The 22,787-nt window shown below is 39.3% G+C and overlaps 1 protein-coding gene across 3 annotated transcripts in view; it reads left to right on the forward strand.

The window, feature by feature from the left end:
• The window catches only part of prkcba (protein kinase C, beta a), a 31,112-nt gene extending 9,126 nt beyond the window's left edge, over nt 1–21,986 (forward strand). Inside the window, exons 3-17 of one of the 3 annotated variants that reach the window (XM_030779494.1) lie at nt 374–456; nt 7,250–7,361; nt 7,531–7,659; nt 9,718–9,874; nt 9,974–10,108; nt 10,251–10,347; nt 10,484–10,636; nt 11,857–12,030; nt 12,173–12,264; nt 13,237–13,299; nt 13,484–13,622; nt 13,789–13,869; nt 14,044–14,151; nt 14,445–14,585; nt 21,834–21,986. In XM_030779494.1, the coding sequence (XP_030635354.1) occupies nt 374–456; nt 7,250–7,361; nt 7,531–7,659; nt 9,718–9,874; nt 9,974–10,108; nt 10,251–10,347; nt 10,484–10,636; nt 11,857–12,030; nt 12,173–12,264; nt 13,237–13,299; nt 13,484–13,622; nt 13,789–13,869; nt 14,044–14,151; nt 14,445–14,585; nt 21,834–21,986 (1,817 nt within the window). Of the gene's footprint in view, nt 1–373; nt 457–7,249; nt 7,362–7,530; nt 7,660–9,717; nt 9,875–9,973; nt 10,109–10,250; nt 10,349–10,445; nt 10,637–11,856; nt 12,031–12,172; nt 12,265–13,236; nt 13,300–13,483; nt 13,623–13,788; nt 13,870–14,043; nt 14,152–14,444; nt 14,586–16,567; nt 17,876–21,833 lie in introns of those variants that run through there. The other 2 variants (XM_030779492.1, XM_030779493.1) reach the window with 2 other exon arrangements.
• The last annotated feature ends 801 nt before the right edge of the window (nt 21,987–22,787 follow it).

A 22,787-nucleotide genomic window follows, 5' to 3' on the forward strand; every position in this document is an offset into this window, starting at 1 on the left:
ATTTGTTCTAATCAGGCCTACAAGTTTATGTATGTGTAGAGAGAAACCGATTACTGGTAGATTGTCTTTAATGTTCTACTGAAACTTTCTAAGACACAACATGCTTAACAGATGGGTTCAATTAAGCTACAGTCTCTTTGCCATATTTCTAATAGTAAAGCTAATACTAACACGAATACCTTAAAAAGGAACCACTCTGTTCTTGTCTGCTAAGCAAACCACAGTCTTACATGTCAACATTTGTATGTTGATTTTATTTATATGCATTCTAATTCTTATTTGTATGCATGTGTAGTAATCCATATCACTTTTCTCTCTCTCTCTCTCTCTCTCTCTCTCTCTCTCTCTCTCTCTTTCTCTTTCTCTTTCACAGTGTGCTGCTTTGTGGTGCATAAACGATGCCACGAGTTCGTGACTTTCTCCTGTCCAGGTGCAGACAGAGGTCCTGCATCAGATGTAAGTATCCACCCCCTCCTCTCATCTTTCACCACTGCTTCATGGTCAAATACAGGTCTTTTTACAGTGTCTCAACCATGTCATCTCTTCCTGACCAAGCAGTATACATAAACGCAAGTGCACACAAGCACACGCACATTACACTATTTCAATATTTATATTTCAGTATTTAGTTTCTGGTCACTGAAGCTTTGTTTAGTGATTAAGTCATCTTATGTCATATACAGATGTGTATGCATGCACTTTTTTACTCATATGTAACTCTCTCTCTCTCTCTGTCTGAAATATATGATAAATATATGAAGCAGTTTTGAAAGACACAGATTTGAAGTATGTAACATCATTTAGAGGATTCCACAAATGGTGAAAAACAAAATTCTATGTAATTATATGTTTTTACGCTTAAATACCGCATAAGTTTTTATTAAGAACTGTCTTATCTTGTCATTTTAGTTTCCTGGGGTTTTTTTCAGCAGTCACCTGTGTGTAACCTGTGTTTTTGAACTCTCGACACAATTCTATAATTTAACATATTAATTTGTTAAAATAACGCTTACCAGTTGCAGTGACAACACTGCTTCTCATTCTCTAGCACTACTGTGGTCTGTTTTGAGTGGATTGTGAGCAGGTTGTGAACAGGCCTAATCAGACCCTCAAAACAAGCCTAGTCCAACAGGTTTATATTTGTACACATACGTGTGTGTGTGTGTGTGTGTGTGTGTGTGTATATCTATATATATATCTGTCTATATATATATATATATATCTATATATATCTATCTATCTATCTATCTATCTAGCTATATATATATATATATACACATGATATATAAAAATCACCATCTTTCTCTCTGTCTCTCTCTGTCATGTCTGCACACACATACGCACATACACATAAACACACATTCTTAATTACATTACTTTCTATAGCCCACCCCCCCACCACCCTGTCCTCCCCTTCAGACACTCACATTTAGGGTGTGCAGGCGGTTTTCTCTTCTCTATATTCTATTTATAACTCTGCTTCCTCCCAGCACACTCACTCACACAAAACACACTTCCTGTGCATGGTCCTATCTTGAAACACCAGCCAATCACACTGCTGTAGACTCATCACAGATATTACTGTAAACATGTATGTTCCTGCACCAATGCACAAACACCCTAGACACGGGCGTGTTTGTGTATGTGTGTGTGTGTGTGTGAGAGAGAGAGACAGAGAGAAAGAGGAGGCAGATCTGTTGGTTCAGAAAGCTGAGGAACGATCTGAACAGAGCAACAAAACTAACAGTCAGAATGAAATGTGGCAAAATCATTCATCAATGAGTTAGGGACAGATTTGAAAAATACTTACATCAACAGCTGAAAGACCAATAATTCTAAACAGCTCATTCCGGGTGCCAGGTTCTTTAGTTGTGATAAATTTCAAAGAAAAGCAACCTCCGACCAAATGTAGACAAAGTAATCAAATAGTCAGTCACAAACAGAGCTGTTTATTCCCTTTTTAAAATCACTTGGTGGAGCATCTGACTCCTCTCCCCAAAGTCAGCACTTCGATCACGTGTACGCACACACACACACACACACACATACACATAATGTTGCTTATCCCATTTACGCTCATATGCTAAAAAGCCAGGTTTACATGCTTTACGAAACGTAAGTGTCGTCCAGTTTCCTGTATGTGGTAACTTGAGTGCTCTCAGTGTGTCTCTTTACCAGCTTCACCATGTTAACTGGCTTCTCAATAGGTTGTGCTGTCTTAGGACTTTGAGATGTAAAATGAAGAGGAAAAAAACAGCATTTTGATCAATGTATTTGATGTTGCGCCAATTCCGGTGCTCCACCCGATTCCAACTCAGTAACAGCACAGTTGGGTAGTTACATAATGATGATGAGTGTGACACTCTCACAGTAATAAAAGACACTGAGCCAAGTTCTGTGGAACCCACGACGATAAGAAAAAATTCAACTCCATATTTGCATACACATTCCCACATCAACCATGTACCTTAGAGCAAAAACTGCTTCAGTTTTGATTGATTGGCAACTGAGAACAGTTGCCGATGAGTTGTGGAGGAGATCAAGCTCGCACATAAGCACATTGTATATAACATTGCATTAACACCACCTTAAGTAATTACAGTCATAGGTTCTCATAAACGTTCTGTCAAACATATCTGAGCAAAGAAGTAGTCAGTGGTATAGATGAAATTGCAGTTAAAATTCTTTGTACGTCTGAACTCAGCCAGGTTAAAGAAATTCCCTTCCTGTGCATGGTCCTATCTTGAAACCATTGTCGGAAATTAACAGGGGCAAAGGGCAAAAATGCCCCAAGAAATCTCAGAATGTCCCAAAAAACTGTTATCGAGGGACAAAAATTGTCCCCAAGATTTCGAAGAAAAAAAAAATACATTTATCAGTTTAGGCCAATATGCTAATCTAACATCAAACCATCATTTTATATTCATTCATTCCATTTAATTTCCATTTCTGTCTCTAACACACACTCACACAAACAGCGCTATTGTTCACTCTACGTACGTACTTAATTATATGTAAGTGTAACTACGTACTACTGTGTAACGCTGTTACGATAGCTGGCAGAGGCCAGGCAATCCTGCACCTGCAGTGAAGTTGGCTGCTGCGATAGATTGGTACCTCATTAAAAAAGCTCCAACTGTTATCGAAGAAAGCCACCCAAATACTGGCCCGCCACCAACGCCACCCCCAGCAAATAAGACGGCAAAGAAGGTTGCCACTTCAACAACTGAAGAATAGAAAATAGATTGGCTTATTGTTAAATAGGTGAATAAGACAACTCTCCTCTTCTGTAAAGCATGCATGGCTCACCCACCCAAACATAGCCTTGGACAGCTAAAAGCCATTCATGTTAAATTTGTTAAAGGAAGCAAACAGGTGAAAAATATTCAGCTCACCGCCACCAAACAAGCTAGCATCATCGATTTGCTTATGGTAAGTAACATTAACACCAACGCTAGAGACTTTAAAATGTCTTTGGTCTGACACCTTAGCTAACAGTGTCAGCAAGTTGGCAGTAAATGTTAGCTAGCTAACGTTAACATAGTGTCGCATATCCAGCTCTATCTCCATGCTTTGTTTTAGCGCTGTGCCAGCCCTGGAGAAACATTAATGTTACAGCCTACATGTGGGGCCGTATAGTCAAATCATTTCACAGCTTTATGCACTAATTACTGTTCTCAAAATTTTGTAAATGCCTCAATTTTTTAGACAAAAGTTGCCCCCCAGAATTTTTTTTCAATTTTCTACACTGCTTGAAACAACAGCCAATCACACTGCTGTAGACTCATCACAGATATTACTGTAAACATGTATGTTCCAATGCACAAACACCCTAGGCACGGGCGTGTTTGTGTATGTGTGTGTGTGTGAGAAAAATTGAAAAATTACATCAACAGCTGAAAGACCAATAATTTTAAACAGGTCATTCCAAGTGCCAGGAAGAAAAGCAACCTCTGACCAAATGTAGACAAAGTAATCAAATCAGTACAAACAGAGCAAGAGAGATATCTTAGGTTCTAAAAAACAGTCATCTGACACCTAAAAATATACTGACCCAAGAAAAAAGGTCGTCCAGAAACTCTCCATATTATCAGAAGGTCAGGTGTTGGGTAGCACATTGTAGTGTAATGTAGAGTTATTGATACAGAAGGGCTCATTTACATACAATAACAGAACATTAACATGTACAGTAGAATCGTTTCAAATGTAAACATTTTCAGTAGAATCATCTCAAATGTAATGTAATTATAGGCTCTTCTTCATGCTTTGGCATCACAGTTGTCATTTGTCATGCATTAAAGCTTGATGTAGACAGTAAACAATGAAAATGAAATGCAGAGAGAGAAAGAGAGAGAGAGCGATTGCATTATCTGTCTCTGTCCATTTCCTATTTTGTGCTGTATGCTGATGCAGTGGAAAGCAGAACAATCTGACCTTTGCCCTCTGAGCCTTTGGGTCAGAAGAACAGAGGATGCTGGTTAATGTAGTTAATAAGTTGATGCGTTTGCAGATGAACGAATGACTGACTTGCTGATCTAAGCTCTTTACAAAACGTTGATGAATGGACTTCCATTGCCAGTATCAACCATTTACTGAGGCCAAGAGGCCTGAACCAGTTTGGCTAGCAAAGCATCTCAACAAAGCATTGCAGTAACCAGTCTAACCTGCTGCAGGGTGGCATCACCCAGTTAGAGCTATTCACTAACTTCGTTCAGTCGACGACTGAGAGGAAAATCTCGATAATGCTGTCACCATAGGACCCACACCCTCTCTTTTTTCACTGCTTATGTCTGACAAGATCTGTCACTTTGTAAGTGTCAGCGTTCGTGTACGCATTGCAGAGGTGAAAGGTTCAACACGAGTTCCCTGTATAAATCTCTCTCCTTTAGCCCCAGAAAGGTGCAGGAAGCAGGGCTATTTTTTCCCTTTTTAAAACCACTAGGTGGAACGTCTGACTCCTTACCTCAAAGTCAGCACTTCGATAACGCACACACACAGACAAGCACACAAAATGTTACTTATCCCAGTTATGCTCGTATGCCAAAAAGCCAGATTTACATGCATGAGGAAATCAAGCATCGACCAGTTTCCTCTTAATGTGGTAACCTGAGCATTCTAAATATGTCTTAAAGGTTTGTTTGAGTGCGTTAGCATACACCAACCCAGAGTTCACATTTAAGTTGATGGGATATTCAACATAGGAGTATTAAACGATTCCATTTACTAGTGAAATGTTCCACTATTTTTTTTAAGCTGCTCACAAACAGGAATTCAGTTTCATTCACGTTACCATCTTCACCAGCCATCTTTGACATAACTAATGCAGTAATGATATTCTATTCTAAATATCCAGCGGTTTTCACGTAAACTGCTGTTGGTTTGATACTGATACTCGCTCATTAAGGTCCTGATTTACTGATGCTTTATTTCGTTTATCAAAATAAAAGTCCAGTATGTAAAATATAACTTGAGCTCTTCACCAGCTTCACCGTTTTAGCTGGCTTTTCAACAACTTGTGCTGTCTTGGGACTTTGAGAAATAAAATGAAGAAAAAAGTCACCATTTTGATCAACGTGTTTGATGTTGCGCTAATTCAAATGCTCCCACAGATTCCAACTCTGTAACAGCACAGCTGGGTAGTTACATAATGATGATGAGTGTGATGCTCTCACAGTAAAAAAAAAAAGACACTGAGCCAAGTTCTGTGGAAACAACGACAAACTCAATATTTGCATATACATTCCCAGATGATGTTGTACCTTCAGGCGAAACTGCATCAGTTTTGATTGTATTGCCGAGAACAGCTGCCAATGGGTTGTGGAGGAGATCAAGCTCACACATGAGCGCAGTGTGTGTAACATTGTGTTAACGCCACCTTAAGTAATTACAGTCACAGGTTCTCACAAACTCTCTGTCAAACAGTACTGATGAAACAAGTCAGTGGTATAGATGAAATTGCAAAGTTGTTTGTATGTTGGAACTCAGCCAGGTTAAAGAAATTCCCTGTAAACCCCCCCCCCCCTCACACACACACACACACACACACACACACACACACACACACATTTATATATACACACTCTCCAGGGCTGGGCATGTTCCCCCACACACACACACACACACACACACACAAATCCCGACAGCAGGGCACACCCTGCCACACACACTATAATTGCAGTGTCTCTGTTGTAACATTGAAAATATATTCATTTCTTATTTCTTATTTGCAGGGATTTTCTCAAGTTGAACCATAGAACTGATGAATATGTATTTTAAGGAGTGTCAGCCAGTGAGCACAAAAATGAAGGATGGGTTTATTCTAATTATTATTATTATAGCTCCTTGTGACTGATTTACTCAAGGAAAAACAGCTTATGTAATGACACTGTTTACCGCCCAGTGAAAGCATGTTTCAATTTTGGGCGAAAACATAAAAGTTGTTTTCAGATCTACCTGGTTTGCGCCTGCCTCAGTAAATCTTTTATTTGTATCGCAAAACTGAGGATTAACTACAGAGTGAACTCTCCCTTTCTCTGCTATACCCATCTTAAACAAGTAATTCCTAATCATTATATTGTTATTAACTCTTTTTCACCCACCCCTCCATGTCATCATCCATCATGATGTTTCACTGTAGATATTTTCATATGCCAGTTTGGTAGATATCGCCCAACCATATACATATACACACACATGTGTATATATATATATATATATATATATATATATATATATATTTATATATGTGTGTGTGTGTGTGTGTATATGTATGTATGTATGTATATGCGCTAAGTGTATGTGTGTGTGTGTGTATATATATAGACACCTTGCTCATCTAAACCAGTGATTGTCTCATCTGAAGAGCATGAATTGGGGGTTAATCATAGGTTACCTTTACACTGAGCAGTCGATAAACACTCAGGAATGAGAACAATGTGTTTTTCACGTGTCCAGCTGGATTCCGCGGCTCCACTCACTGCAGTCAAGGTGAAAATATGTAGGTAAACACAGAGCTCTAGATCTGTGTTAAAGCTGTCCCTGAGGTGGACAAAAAAACCAATCACATGTTGCTCTGAAGCTGTACGACATTTAGTTAATCATTCTAATAGCACAGTGATTCACTCCTGACCTGTCTTTACTCTGTGTGTGTGTGTGTGTGTGTGTGTGCGTGTGTGTGTGTGTGCGTGTGTGTGTGTGTGCGTGTGTGTGTGTGTGCGTGTGTGTGTGTGCGTGTGTGTGTGTGGTGCAGGATCCACGCAGTAAGCACAGGTTCAGGGTGCACACATACTCCAGCCCAACCTTCTGTGATCACTGTGGGTCTCTGCTGTATGGACTCATTCACCAGGGCATGAAATGTGACAGTAAGTATAAACACACACACACACACGTATGCACGTATACAAGAATAAATCTGCTCTTACAGTGACCTCTAGTGGGCATAATGCATACTCAGATAGGATGGTTCGCTAAAAAATGTCAGACAGACTTTATATTGGTTGGCCTGTGCCTGATGCTGTGCGTTTTATGCAGACTGTATGATGAATATTCATAAACGGTGTGTTGCCAACGTTCCAAATTTGTGTGGGACGGATCACACGGAGAGGAGAGGACGCCTGCAGATCACGGCTGCTATCACGGACAACACACTAACCGTGACCAGTGAGTTCAGTACACACCACACATACACACACGCACACACTTGCACCACGACCAGTGAGTTAAACACACATGCATAAACACTCACTATGACCATTGGGTTAAACACACATTGTGATTTGTGGTAAACACACTCACGTTCACACGCACACATACACATACGCACAGGCGAACACACACGCATACACATATTCACCACAAGTAGTCAGTTAAGCACACGGATGGAACACACATTTAGTATGACTACTCATTTAAATTCAGACACACACACACACACATTGCCTACAGCAGTCTCTAAGGGGCATTTTATTTACCTCAGGTCAAATAAAGTTGTCCTCTCTTATCAGAAGAGTTCAGGGGTAAATCTGTCTGTAATCACTGAGCTGTAAATTGTACATCTCTGAATTCAATCAGTTCCTGTTCTCTCAGCCCAAATAAAGGGTCAGTTTGGCCAGTTGAAAGACATCCCACTCAAAGTGTTCTACTCAAACTGGCTGAAATCATCCAGTCAAGGTGTTCTACTCAAACTGGCTGAAATCTTCCAGTCAAAGTGTTCTACTCAAACTGGCTAAAATCTGCCAGTCAAAATGTTCTACTCAAACTGGCAGAAATCTTCCAATCAGAGTGTTCTACTCAAACTGGCTGAAATCTTCCAGCCAAAGAGTTCTACTCAAACTGGCAGAAATCTTCCAGTCAAAATGTTCTACTCAAACTGGCAGAAATCTTCCAGTCAAAATGTTCTACTCAAACTGGCTGAAATCTTCCAGTCAAAATGTTCTACTCAAACTGGCTGAAAACTCGCTCCAGACAGTGACGTTTAGACTCTGAAAATGTGTGATGTGCACATAAAGAGAGAAAACGCAAGCCAGAGAGACAGGCCCTCTGTAAAGCATACTCACAGTCGCACCTACTTCTGTTATTGTTGCTTCAGTAATCGTGCCTCATGTCATGTTTCTTTCCAATTTGCATCGTTTAACTACCAGTAATTATCATGATGTGGTGCTATCCTTACATACCTTCACTGGGTTGTACCCTGGCTTAATACTTGACCATCAGACCATGAATTTAACTGATTGGTGATAACAGTTTCTTGCCCACTCTGACAAGTTTGCTCAAGTTAAATCTAGCAGACTTTTCTGTAATGCTTTTCTAGAGTAATAAAGTTGCCTGTGTATGTTCTCTGTAGAATTTGCACTCTAAAACACAGCTCCTTAAAAAAAAAGCTTAAAGAAAGAGAAGAAGCAAAAAAAAGAACACTCTTCATTTCAGGGTGTCTTCCTTTAGAAAAAATATTTTGATCCGTCGCTAACCGATTTGAGTTAACAAAGCTAACAGTTTTGTGTGCGTGCTTCTACATATTTTGTATATGTATGTGTATATATATATATATATATATATACACACACACACACACACACACACACACACACACACACACACACACACACATATATATATATATATATATATATATATATATATGTATATATGTATATATGTATATATATACATATATATGTGTGTGTGTGTATATTTTTTTTTTTTTTTAACTTTGTAGAAGTGTGTGTGCAGGCACGTGCTAGTTGTTTGTTATTGCTGTTGTTTCATATTAGCCATGTAAATGTGTGTGTTCGGGATGAGTGTGTGCTTTCCTGAGCTCTGTTAGCCTCAGGAGAAATTACAGCCGTGCATCCTCTGGAAAACCACATTATACAATCAATCAGACAACGATTGCCCCACATCTCTATCTCTCTCTCTCTCTCTCTCTCTCTCTCTCTCTCTCTCTCTCACTTCCTCTTTCTTTCACTGCCACACACATCAGTCAGCGCTTCAGAGGCATTCTGAATACTTCAGTGTACTTCAGGGTCTCAACACACTCTATCCCCAGGCTTAGCAAACTGACACCATTCACTCACTACAATCTCTATGAGAGACATTTGGGCTAAGAGACCATGAATTACAAAGCTATCGACAGAATTAATGAAAAAAAGAATTAAAAACAAACTTACCTCACCAATCCCATCTCTCTCTCTCTCTCTCTCTCTCTCTGTCTCTATATAGTCAAAGAGGCTCGTAACTTGGTGCCAATGGACCCTAATGGCTTATCTGACCCGTATGTGAAGCTCAAACTGATTCCTGATCCAAAGAGCGAGAGCAAACAGAAGACCAAAACCATCAAGTGTTCCCTCAACCCCACCTGGAACGAGACCTTTGTCTTGTATGTCAAATTTTACAACAAATTATTTTTGTACAATGTTTGATCCGGGTTTTTTTTTTTTTTAAGTGAAGTTTTGTCTTTGCGTGGTTTCTTTCACAGTCGCCTACGGGAGGCAGACAAGGATAGGCGCTTGTCAATAGAAATTTGGGACTGGGATCTGACCAGCAGGAATGACTTCATGGGCTCTCTCTCCTTTGGAATCTCTGAATTACAGAAACAAGGAGTCAACGGCTGGTGAGATTTTCATGCAAATATCTAACTGTAAACTATAAATCTAACTCTAGAACTATAAATCTTCTACCTCTGCTGTGAAATTATTTAATTAGGTGGTTTTGGTACAGGTAAACTGGAGCTAATCATGTGCGTGTATGTGTAGGTTTAAGTTGCTAGGTCAGGAAGAAGGAGAGTATTTTAACGTCCCTGTTCCCCCTGACGGTGAGGATGGAAACGAAGAACTCAGGCAGAAATTTGAGGTGACCCTTCTCTCCTTTTTTCCACCATCCACTAATTCTTCATTTCTCTGTCGGCCTACCTAGTCGCTCAACTCTGTTGCTCTCCTTTTTCTTTCTGTCATGTCCATATACTAACTCCCGCCCTCTGCTCCCTCAGAGAGCTAAGATTGGTCCCGGCAATAAAAACACAGACAGCTCCAGCTCCTCATCCAATGATATCTCCAAATATGACGCCAATGGAAACCAGGACCGCGTCAAACTCGCCGACTTCAACTTCATCATGGTGCTGGGCAAGGGCAGCTTTGGAAAGGTGATGCATGAAAATTGATCTAACAGAAAGAAAAACAAAACATTTACACAAGGGCAGTTTTGGAAAGGTGATGCATGAATATTTATCTAAAAGAAAGAAAAACAAAACATTTACACAAGGGCAGTTTTGGAAAGGTGATGCATGAATATTTATCTAAAAGAAAGAAAAACAAAACATTTACACAAGGGCAGTTTTGGAAAGGTGATGCATGAATATTTATCTAAAAGAAAGAAAAACAAAACATTTACACAAGGGCAGCTTTGGAAAGGTGATGCATGAATATTTATCTAAAAGAAAGAAAACAAAACATTTACACAAGGGCAGCTTTGGAAAGGTGATGCATGAATATTTATCTAAAAGAAAGAAAAACAAAACATTTACACAAGGGCAGCTTTGGAAAGGTGATGCATGAATATTTATCTAAAAGAAAGAAAAACAAAACATTTACACAAGGGCAGCTTTGGAAAGGTGATACATAAACATTTATCTACGAAAAAGAAAAACAAAACATTTACCCAAGGGCAGCTTTGTAAAGGTGATACATAAACATTTAGATGAAAAAAAAGAAAACAAAATGTTTGCACAAATCAACGTGTAACAATTGAATCTGTCACCTACCATTATAACTGAGTGAGTTACTTAAAGATTAACAAATCACAGCGAACTATTTCAGACATTTACATTAGTAGTACTTACATATCCCATAATCGGTCTATTTCAAAAACAGTGTTTGGTTTTTTTTCATGAATAATTGGCATGTGCCAATGGCCCTTCTCCGGTGGGATCTTTTTGAACTTTGTACTTTGCGCATAACTCAGCTTCGTCATTGGATTTCACCAGGGACATTTTAAATGCCAATGTACTACATGTAACATGCAGCATTTAACAATTTAAATTAATGTCCTCAGTTGATTTTCCACATGAAAGCATGCTGATTTCACATTTAGGGTTTTTTGTATAGCCGCTATTTCATGAGCATATGAAATATCATTCCTCGATCAATAATGTTTGGTGTACTGAGCACCTGTGCAGTATCAGTTTAATCTGAACAGCCATAGAGACTGCTAGTAGTTCTGACTGGCCAATGTTCTCTTTTCTTTGAGATTTTACTCTCTGTTAATTGTTAATGATGACTTATATCCATTCAAAATCTCTCTCTCTCTCTCTCTCTCTCTCTCTCACACACACACACACACACACACACACACACTGTACCGTAGGTGATGCTGGCAGAGAGAAAGGGCACTGATGAGCTGTATGCGGTGAAGATCTTAAAGAAGGATGTGGTCATTCAGGATGACGATGTGGAGTGCACCATGGTGGAAAAGAGGGTCCTCGCTCTCTCTGGGAAACCACCTTTCCTCACACAGCTACACTCCTGCTTTCAGACTATGGTAAATACTCATACAGACAGCCACACACACACACGCAAATATCATCATATGTTTTTTTTGTTTGTTTACTCACTGATTGAAACCTTTTCTTTCTCTCTCTCTCTCTCTCTCTTTCTCTGTGTGTGTGTGTGTGTGTTTATAGGATCGTCTATATTTTGTGATGGAGTACATAAATGGTGGAGATCTCATGTACCAGATTCAACAAGTGGGCAAATTCAAAGAGCCCCATGCTGTGTAAGTATACACACACACACACACACTCACACACACACACACACACACACTCACATTAATGCTTCACAATTTTCTAACAACTTTACAAGCCAAGTAAACAAATATTCATGTTTTGTTTACTGTTTGTTGACAAATGAACATATGAACTATCTTCTGTGGCATTCCTGTGATGAAGCTGACGCAAATAACAGAAAGGAAACAAATTCGTGTGATGCATTTGTATGACTCATGGTTTTACTTTGAATGTCTGCAAATCTAGTCTTTGAGTCCCCCAAAGCCATTCAACATGTAATACTACAGTGAGATGAGTGAGATGATAAATATGAATGAACCATGGTGGTGGTGGAGGGGGGGGGGGGGTTACTGCCACAAACAGGGAATTTAATATCCCAACCAAAGTCAGAGAGGTTTGTCTCACAAGTGTGTGACTCTTTGCATGTTAATGTTTGTGTGTGGGGGTGTGTGTGTGTGCATATGAGCGATGGAGTAGCACTAAAATCCAAGTGCACCTAAGGTTTCCTTCCCTTTCTGTGTTTTTATTGATTTGTGTATGTGTGTATCTGTCTGTGTTTTTATTGATTTGTGAGTGTGTGTATCTGTCTGTGTTTTTATTGATTTGTGTATGTGTGTATCTGTCTGTGTTTTTACTGATTTGTGAGTGTGTGTATCTGTCTGTGTTTTTATTGATTTGTGTATGTGTGTATCTGTCTGTGTTTTTACTGATTTGTGTGTGTGTGTGTATCTGTCTGTGTTTTTATTGATTTGTGTATGTGTGTATCTGTCTGTGTTTTTACTGATTTGTGAGTGTGTGTATCTGTCTGTGTTTTTATTGATTTGTGTATGTGTGTATCTGTCTGTGTTTTTATTGATTTGTGTATGTGTGTATCTGTATGTGTTTTTATTGATTTGTGTATTTGTGTTGCTTTCTCTGTTTTTACTGATTTGTGTATGTGTGTATCTGTGTGTGCTCAGGTTCTATGCTGCAGAAATTGCCATTGGTCTGTTCTTCCTACACTCAAAGGGCATTGTTTACAGGTGAGCACCGTTGTGTTTTTGTGTTTGATTGTGGCAGTTAACCAGGTTATGTGGTTACTCATAAGTTTATGTATCTGAAAATTAAACTAACTGTATGGGTGTGTGTGTGTGTGTGTGTGTGTGTGTGTGTGTGTGTATGCACATGTGTGTGTCTGTGTGCGCGCGTGTGTGTCTGAATACATAGGGATTTGAAGCTGGATAATGTGATGTTGGACTCTGAAGGCCACATTAAGATTGCTGACTTTGGCATGTGCAAAGAGAACATGTTCGATGGTGTCACTACCAAAACCTTCTGCGGCACACCAGACTACATTGCACCTGAGGTGTGTGTGTGTGTGTGTGTGTGTGTGTGTGTGTGTGTCTGTGTGTCTGCATGCACGTGTTAGTGCGTTTGATATGTTTAGTGGTATTCATGCCTTCATCTGTAATAGAAACCATGGTTATGAACATGCGTATATTTGTGTAATACTGGCTTTGTTGGATTTCCAGATTATCGCATATCAACCTTATGGAAAATCTGTTGACTGGTGGGCCTATGGAGTTCTATTGTATGAGATGTTAGCAGGACAGGTAAACACACTAACAGTAACACATTAATATACTGGTCAGTAATATAGATTACATGGCAATAATGCTCTCCCTGGCTGGTCAGTAATATAGATTACTTGGCAATAATGCTCTCCCTGGCTGGTCAGTAATATAGATTACTTGGCAATAATGCTCTCTCTGCACCGCGTCTTTTAGCCTCCATTCGATGGTGAAGATGAGGACGAACTCTTTCAGTCCATCATGGAACACCATGTCTCTTACCCCAAATCCATGTCCAAAGAGGCTGTGGCCATATGCAAGGGGGTGAGCACACACACACACACACACACAGATACTAGATACACTAATTACATAAACTGTAACATGGCTCAGATACACACAAACTATTATGCCTGGCACAAAATGCACAACGTTAATTAAAAATGCCACTGCCAAGGAAAACCCCAACTGAAATGAAAGTAAATCAGGAATTTGGAATAGTGCTGTGTGATGGGAACACGTTTTTTTTATGTCATAACAACATCTCTGAATAAACACGGATCCCTGTGCCAGGACTTGATTGAATGAGGTTGTGTGGTGGCTTTTCTGTGCTGTAGCTGATGACCAAACATCCAGGGAAACGTTTAGGCTGCGGTCCAGAGGGAGAGAGAGACATTAAAGAGCACGCTTTCTTCCGTTACATGGACTGGGAAAAACTGCAAAACAAAGAGGTTCAGCCTCCATTCAAACCCAAAGCAGTAAGTTACATTCCGCTAGTGGTCTGTGCGTGTGTGTGTGTGTGTGTGTGTGTGTGTGTGTCTTCAGGTGGACTGTTTGATGTTAACAGTCAGTCAATTTTTAGTAATCTCTCATAGGTGACTGTTGTACCTGAAACAGTATGTGTTTGCAATGTAAATGCTAAACAAATTCTGGTGTGAGAATGTTAGCACTGTTACCCTCAATCCAGAGTCCCAATATAGTTGTATTTAACCTCCCAGTGTGGGATAGAGTAGTGTTATGTTAGGTTAGGCAAGATAATAAAGGGTCACTATCCTTCGTATTTTGCAATAGAAACTAAAGTCAAATGCTAATGCTCAGTCGGTAAGTAAAGCTAATGTTATAAAATGTCATTCAGAATAATATCTTTCATTCTGTCTTAAATTGCATGAGTGTTAAAGAGGGCCTTACATGTAAAACAAGTTCAACTTCATCAAATTCATTAGATCTTTTACTTCAGTCAAGAAACATAATCTATTTGAGTGGAATGTCACATGTGGGATTTTAGAGAAAGATCTCCCTTTGAGGTCAGGGGTAAGAAAGGTTGAATACTAACATGAAATAAAACATTAAATGAAATGTTCTGTGATTTTGAGATCAGGGTAAGTTTTTGTGTAACTTCAGTATCACCTTTTGAATGCAGTTACTGGTTATCTCCAGTTATTACATTACATTATTTTTGGCCTACCAACAGTTCCTAGATTATTTGATTTGAGTATTCAACTCACTTTGCCTTTTCCTACAAAGCCATACTGAACAAGAAAATGACTATACCAAAATCCATGTTGAATAAACATTTATGCGGCTAGACAGCGCTCGTATGATTGCACCAGAAATAAGGAAAGAGTGGACATTTCTGTGGGTGCAATGGCACCGGTTCTCTTTTAGTTCATGTTCATGTGACACCAAAGTGTTTTGTGGGTTGTGTTGAGTGCAGTACAGTCGAGTTAGCACATTTTGAAAACTAATATTGAGTTAGTCAGTAAGCATGAGAGCTGGCAAGATTAATATGATTGAGTGTCTGAACAAAGCTAGCATTAAGGCTAAATTTGCGTGCAGTTTAACGTGATTAAGCAACTGAGCGTTGCTGGTGTTAAGGCTCAGTTTGCATGCGGTGAATGTCAGGCTGTTAAATGTCGTGCAGGTGAAGTGTAGAGCTGTGAGGGGAAGTTAAAATGGTTCTGTATGTGCTTCTTCCTGTCTCTTATTCTTCTGTCTGATCTCTGTTTCTTCAAATTGTGGCCTAAAATTTGCACACACGCCCTTCGTTTTTCCGAGGATTTTGCAATGCAATTCAAAACTTCAGTTACATCCAACACACAAGCAAACAAAAACACCCACACACACACACACACACACACACACACACACACATACACACACACACACACACACACACATACATACATACATACATACATACATACATACATACATACACACACACACACACACACACACACATACATACATACATGCAGAAGCTATCGAAATATACGCATTATTACTCTCACTATATTCCTTCAATGCAGTCCCACCATCATTTAATTCAACAAATGTTTTGAAATATTTGTTGATTGGTTCATCTTTTGGGTGTAGTTGAATTTTTCATTGATGGAAGTATGGACTCAAAACATAAAAGGGTACATACATCCATCGTACTCAGTGGCAGAGACACACAACCTTTCCATAAGCTAAAATGATAACTGCTGCCATTTCATCGCTTTATATTAGAATTGAACTATTTTATTTTCAAGTCATAAAAACTTTGGCTAGTTCCATTTTTGGAACGTCATCAACAACCATGGCGCCGAACTTTTGGACTAAATTCTAGCATTCAAGGCCTGTTGTTCAAAAGTTTTCCCCATGATTTTGCCTAGTAATTTATTTTTTGATAATATTCTTTTTCTGTTGGTTTTCCATCTTCCCATTCCACTCCTCTCTTCTCTCCTCCTTTCCACAGTGCGGTCGTGATGCTGAGAACTTTGACCGTTTTTTCACACGACACCCACCTGTTCTGACCCCACCTGACCAGGAAGTGATTGCTAATTTGGACCAAGATGAATTCTGCGGCTTCTCTTTCATTAACCCGTGTTTCCATCCTCAAGGATCCAAGTAGCCAATTGCAGCCCAGACGTACTTTGTGGACCTGTCAGAGACCTCAGACTCTGAGCTCACTGATGTGGAGAGAGCAAGCACAAAAAAATGGACCCTTCAAATTGATGAATGCAGTTTGTACCAACATTGTCTCATAATTCATATATCAGTTTTACATTTTCAGAACATTGCTGAATTCCACCTCTTACAAAAAGACACACTTCAATTATGACAAGCATATGAACACACACACACACATATATCTGTCTTGCATCTCATCTGTTTGATCTTGTTTGTCAGTGAACAAGAAATAAGGGACCAAATTGATGAACTAATGAACATGTAAATGAATGAGTCCAGGAACATACAATACCTAATCATCTACAGTGTGTGTGTGAGTGCGTGTGTGCGTAAGTGGGTATGCACGTGTGTGTGACTTGTACTGTTCCTTCTGTCTTAAGAGGTCTTTAGATATATGAGGGGGGGTCATTAAAAACCTGAGAAGTGCCAAGGGATATAGTTCTAACATATCATACATCTGATTGCTGATTAACCGTTTACTGTTTGGTCAGGTTGTTTACTAGACTGGACTGTTCTGGGTCCATACACAGTGTGTGTTTTAAAGACAGAACTGTGTTTAGGACAAACATAGCTGTGCCAAATCAGAATATTTAGCAGTTCATGGGAGGGGAGGAGAGGAATACTAATGGACAATAGACTAGACACCCATCCCTCAAACACGTGTCAAATGTACAAACACGCACGCAGGCACGCACACACCAGTTTGCCTCAAATATATATATTTTTAATGCCTTATGTTAAAATACAAGCAAGTTCTACAAAGTCACACATTACCAATATGTTTTAAACTGGAAGTGCTGTTTTTGTAATGTCCCAGCCCAAACTCCAAATGCATTATCTTTGTTGTCATTAAATGATGTATATCTCTGTAGTGGTTAATTTAAACGACTCCTCACAGTAATTGCCGGATTTCTGTGGTGATGAGTGATTAGTAGCTGTTTAAAGGGAGATGTGAGGAAAATGTAAAGGTGTGTGATTTTGTGTAGCCAGACATCTAAAAAGACCTGCCAGTGTTTTGATCAGATTACTGTGAAACTGTGGGGGGAAAAAAATCTCTTTCTATAGCAACAGAAATATATATATGTATGAATGGCATCTACAGTTAGTCTCTTTATTTTAAGGAAAAAAAAGAGCTCACATACACACACACTCTCTCTCTCTCTCCCTCTCTCTCTCTCTCTCATATACAAACACACGCAGACACAGGTGTAATAAGGGAAATACCATGGTTAACAAGATGTATCGTAGCTTCCTTCTCACAGTGACCATATCTGATTAAGAGAAAGGAAAAGGGTCATTGTTATAGATTTTTCTGTCATATTAGCTAGGCTCATCGTTAGCAGCCTTTTGCTAACACGAGCAACTGACTGTTGGGCTCTAAAGTAAATATTTATTTGTGGAAATGAAACTAACAGAGAAAAGTGAGTGATGATATTAAACAATTTGTTTTGCTTGATTAGATTCTGATGCTCTTCAGTACTATTGATTTCCATCAGAACATCACTATCAGAAAAATAAACAGCCTTTTCTGTGAACATGAGGCCCATATCAAGTTTAAAACAGAATACACTCCTGTGCTGGGTGAGCCGAACACAAGGATTGGCCATTGGGAGGACTGGGAGAACCTTGCAGCCACTGGCCAAAATGCGGCATCCATGAGTTAAAAAAAAAAAAAAAAAGCAAATGGCCCATCGTAACATTTCATACAACATTTGTTTTAAATATTGTCTGCAGCAGCAGTTGGGCTGCCCCTCCTAAACTGGACCATCCCATTCCCTTTTCTTTATCGGTCAGTATATTTGCAAAACATGTCTATTGACTTTCTATTGAAGTTTCATGTCAGTCTTGGGTGGTGTCATCCAATCACACTTGGACACTTGAAAAAAGTTATCATTTGCTAACAAAATCAGTTTAGGTCAAAGAAGGAATGTTTAGGTTTTTTGGGGGTTTTTTTTAAGAAGAGGGGTGAAAGTGAAAAATTGGCTTTGCCCAGAGAGTAAAGGATGACAAAAAGATGTCCTTTGTTTCGGGAAGCACAGGGGGCTAATAAGGGCATTTGAATACATCGCTCAATTTTTAATGTATGTCTTCAACATGAAGAAAACCTTGAATTCATTTTTGTTTGATTCACTTTCCCTATTCAGAACACCCTCTTCCATGACAATCATAAAATGCTGATGTCTTTGCTTTGCATAAAAATGCTAGAGGTGGCCTGGGTTTTTAGGATTACTGAAATGAAACTTGGGTGTACTTTGTTAATTCTTATGAGATTGTGACTGTGAACAACACATGAACTCAGTAACTACTCATTAATCATTGTTCAATGAAAGCCTGGTTTTTGCATACACAGGTTTGACAACGGTAGTGTCAGCCCTAAAACTAAATCATCAAACATAGACACACACACATACACACACACACTGTTTCTACCAAATGGAGGGCTGTTTGGACATACAGAGCCTGTAGCAAGCCCACTGGTGCAGCCATCTGCTGACAACACACTCACAACTGCTCATGAAAGTTGACAGTGCGGACTACATGTGGTTGTGGGCGTAATGTCCTCATTAAGAATTGTCTAGTGGGAACATCAATGGACAGGTGTTACGTAGGCCCAATGAGACCAGGCATTCGGCTGGTGTTTTTTTCCCAGGGCCCACTCATGCAGGCCAGGGTATGGACTGAGTGGGTTCCCCCAGGGGTTCAACAGAAGGTAGGCATCTCTCGGGATAATCTCTCTCCGCTGTCCTTTTCTTTGGTGCTGTTTGTGTCTGATCATACCCGGATCTCCATGTTTTGCCAAATAAATCCTTTTCTGTTCTTGTCTCCAGGGTTTTCTCATAAGCTGTAGTTGAGAGTCCTTTTCTGAATCAGTGTATGTTGACTGTGTTGCGCAACTTGTGTTTGTTCCGACAGTTTCTATGTATTGGCTGTGGCCCACTTTTGTGACCTGCTCTAGGTGTTTTTGTTTTTTTGTTTTTTTGCTGGCTTCTCTGTACATTCCCCCTGGCTTTCTATGGTCTGTAGTCTTACTCTCTGCATTCTCATTGTGTTAAATGTCAAATTCTCTATTTTCTGAATGATGTTAGCTTTCTGGGTTTAAGCCCAGGAAAAACTCTGTCTCTTAATGTTGTGGGTAGTCTCTGACTATGCATCCTCTCAGAGTTAGCTCTCTCACTCAGTGGTCTGACTGTTTTAGTTCTCTGACTGTATGTCCTCACTGTTTTCGTTGTCTTACTCTGCATTCTCACTATTTAGCTCTCTGACTCTGCCTGTAGTTCTCCCTGTTTTTGCTTTCTCACTCTACTCTTTGTCCTCACTTTGTTAGCTCTCTGACTCCTCGTGTTCACTGATTTGACATTCGGACTCTTTATGTTCACTGTTTGGACTCTCTGACTCTTTGTGTTCACTGTTTTAAATCTCTGACTCTTTGTGTTCACTGTTTTGACTCTGACTCTTTGTGTTCACTGTTTTAAATCTCCGACTCTTTGTGTTCACTGTTTTGACTCTGACTCTTTGTGTTCACTGTTTTAAATCTCTGACTCATTATGCTCACTTTAAACTTTCTGACTCTTTGTCCTCACGCTGTTACCTCCCTATCTCTTCGTCCTGACCATTTGAACCATCTTACTCTTCATTATCATTATGTTGCTTTTCTGACTCTTTGCCCTCAATTGGTTTGCACTCTTAATTAAAACTTGTGATGATAACTCTTTCACCTCTGAACTATTAAATCTTAATTTGCTGCTGTGATGTGCTGCTCGCCATGTTGTTAGTTGTGGATTATAAACATACATCTATTTTGTGATCGTGTCTCTGCTATGTCTGTTTCTGTGGTCGTGACCAAAGCTATGTACCCTCTTTAAACTGTATTTAAGATATTATTTCATACCTTATGTTTTATATGCTGTTTTTAAGTAGTCGCAATATAGTTTAAGTACTATATTTTTCATGGAGTTCAGTGAAAATAATGTTCTGTTATCATTGGATTATGTGCTATCACAGTATTCACTCAGTGGTCAATTGGACATACAGTACATGGGTATTTCTCTGAGAGCTGACAGAGGAACTCCACCTAAAAACAATGTAACCCACATTCAGTTCATGATGTGACATTTACATAACATATATCTCAATGCTTTTATTTAAGCACATTGTTCATAGCAATTTTTCAGAGAAGTTAAAGAGAAAACCCACCCACAAAAACCCAACAGCTTAACGCTCAGTTAGTTCATCACAGGGAGACATATCAGTTAATATTTAAATGTTTTTATTTAAACACAATCTCCCAGGCTAACACAGTAAATTCTCCTTCTGACATCCATAAAAAATCTATTTAAATTTAATTGGATATGATTAGAAGGATAAGTTTAAGTCTCAGACATTCACTTGCTTTTGGTTGTATCCACGTGTATACTTGAATGCCCTCCACTAATCAAGTATTAAAGCAAGTATTGCACTGGGTACATGCTCTCATACTTGGTCTTTTAATTAAAAAGACAGGTCGTGTTCACATATTCTGGATTTGTACTTTATGTACCTTATGACAGGGCTTGCAACATCTTCTGGATTTTCAGTTTAAAAATCTAAAATTTACAGGTAAAAAGAGAAAGGTTATTATTTTTCATGGGTCTGTAAGCCGGTGTAAACAGCTGCATATGTCTACTGCTGTCAGAATCATCTTTAAGTTACCTGGTGCTGAGTTATTCTCAGCAATAGGCTTTACCTAACCACCCTCTGATCAAATCCAAATCTGTCTTTCACTCAGTTCCCTCTCCTGATTGTGTCATTAAGGTCTAACATATTAAGCTGTTTGGATGGTTTTTGCTTGTCCTGATTGTGTGAGTAATTATCTGTGTTTATGTGCATCTTTCGGGAGTTGTTGAGTGGCGTATGTTCAAGAATATTTTGAGGGTAATTTAATGTCTTCACGAAAATAGCACAAATAGTAATGCAGTGTTTTTTTCCCTATTCTCTCTCCTTCTCTCTCGCTCTCTCTCGCTCTCTCTCGCTCTCGCTCTCTCTCTCTCTCTCTCTCTCCCTCTCTCTCTCAGAAAAATCGTCGGGACACGGGGAACTTTGACAAGGAGTTCACCAAGATGGCCGTGGAGTTGACTCCAACTGATAAGCTGTTCATCATGAATTTGGACCAAAATGAGTTCCAAGGGTTCTCCTACACTAACCCTGAATTTATCATCCAGGTTTAACAAGATGTTCTGTTCTGACTGGTCCCCTCAGAATATCATGACTCCGTCCTCTTCCTCTATACCCAAAGGTGGGTTCTGGGTTAACCCAGAATGCTTTTTTTTTTTTTTTAAACTATGTGCATCTTAATTTTCCCAACCTTGTCCTTCACCAGCCAAATGTCAAACACAGCAGGATTTTATAGGACTGAACCAGATCAATCCAGTCTGGACCAGAATATCACTCAATCTGACTTGAAATGGAAAAGGTGGAGGGGAAAAAAGAGCTAAATGTGTCATTCCATTGAGAATGTCTCCTATTTTCATCTCCATGAGAATTTCTTCTAGTCTTCCACCTCTTCCTCCTCTTAGATATTCTGTTCACTGTTCTTGTAACATCTCACTCAATGCTGAGTGCTGAGTTAAGAGTGTAGCCCACAACATCTGATAAGACAGCCACTATTATTAATAATCATTATCATCATTATTTATCAGCATTGTGGCTCTGGTGTCTAGAAATATAAACTGCCACAACCACAGTTTCTACCATTTTAAACACTACTATTACAGATAATGCTCTTTAGGCATACAAATGACAGTGCAATGGCTAATGTCATATTAGCAACAAAAGCTAGCACTAAAACTGATATCAGGTACCATTGCAAACATGAGCTGTAGAGAAATATGGCCTGTCGATCAAAGTTGTAGTGCTGTGTATAATTTCATGGAGCAATACTAAGCGCGAATGCTGTTGCTAATATCAGTGAGTAAGACATTACCCATCTTCAGGGCTAATGTGAGTAGGCCTGAAGAACTAGCTTAGCA

Source organism: Chanos chanos, chromosome 7 (assembly GCF_902362185.1).
Source record: "Chanos chanos chromosome 7, fChaCha1.1, whole genome shotgun sequence".
NCBI lineage: Eukaryota > Metazoa > Chordata > Actinopteri > Gonorynchiformes > Chanidae > Chanos > Chanos chanos.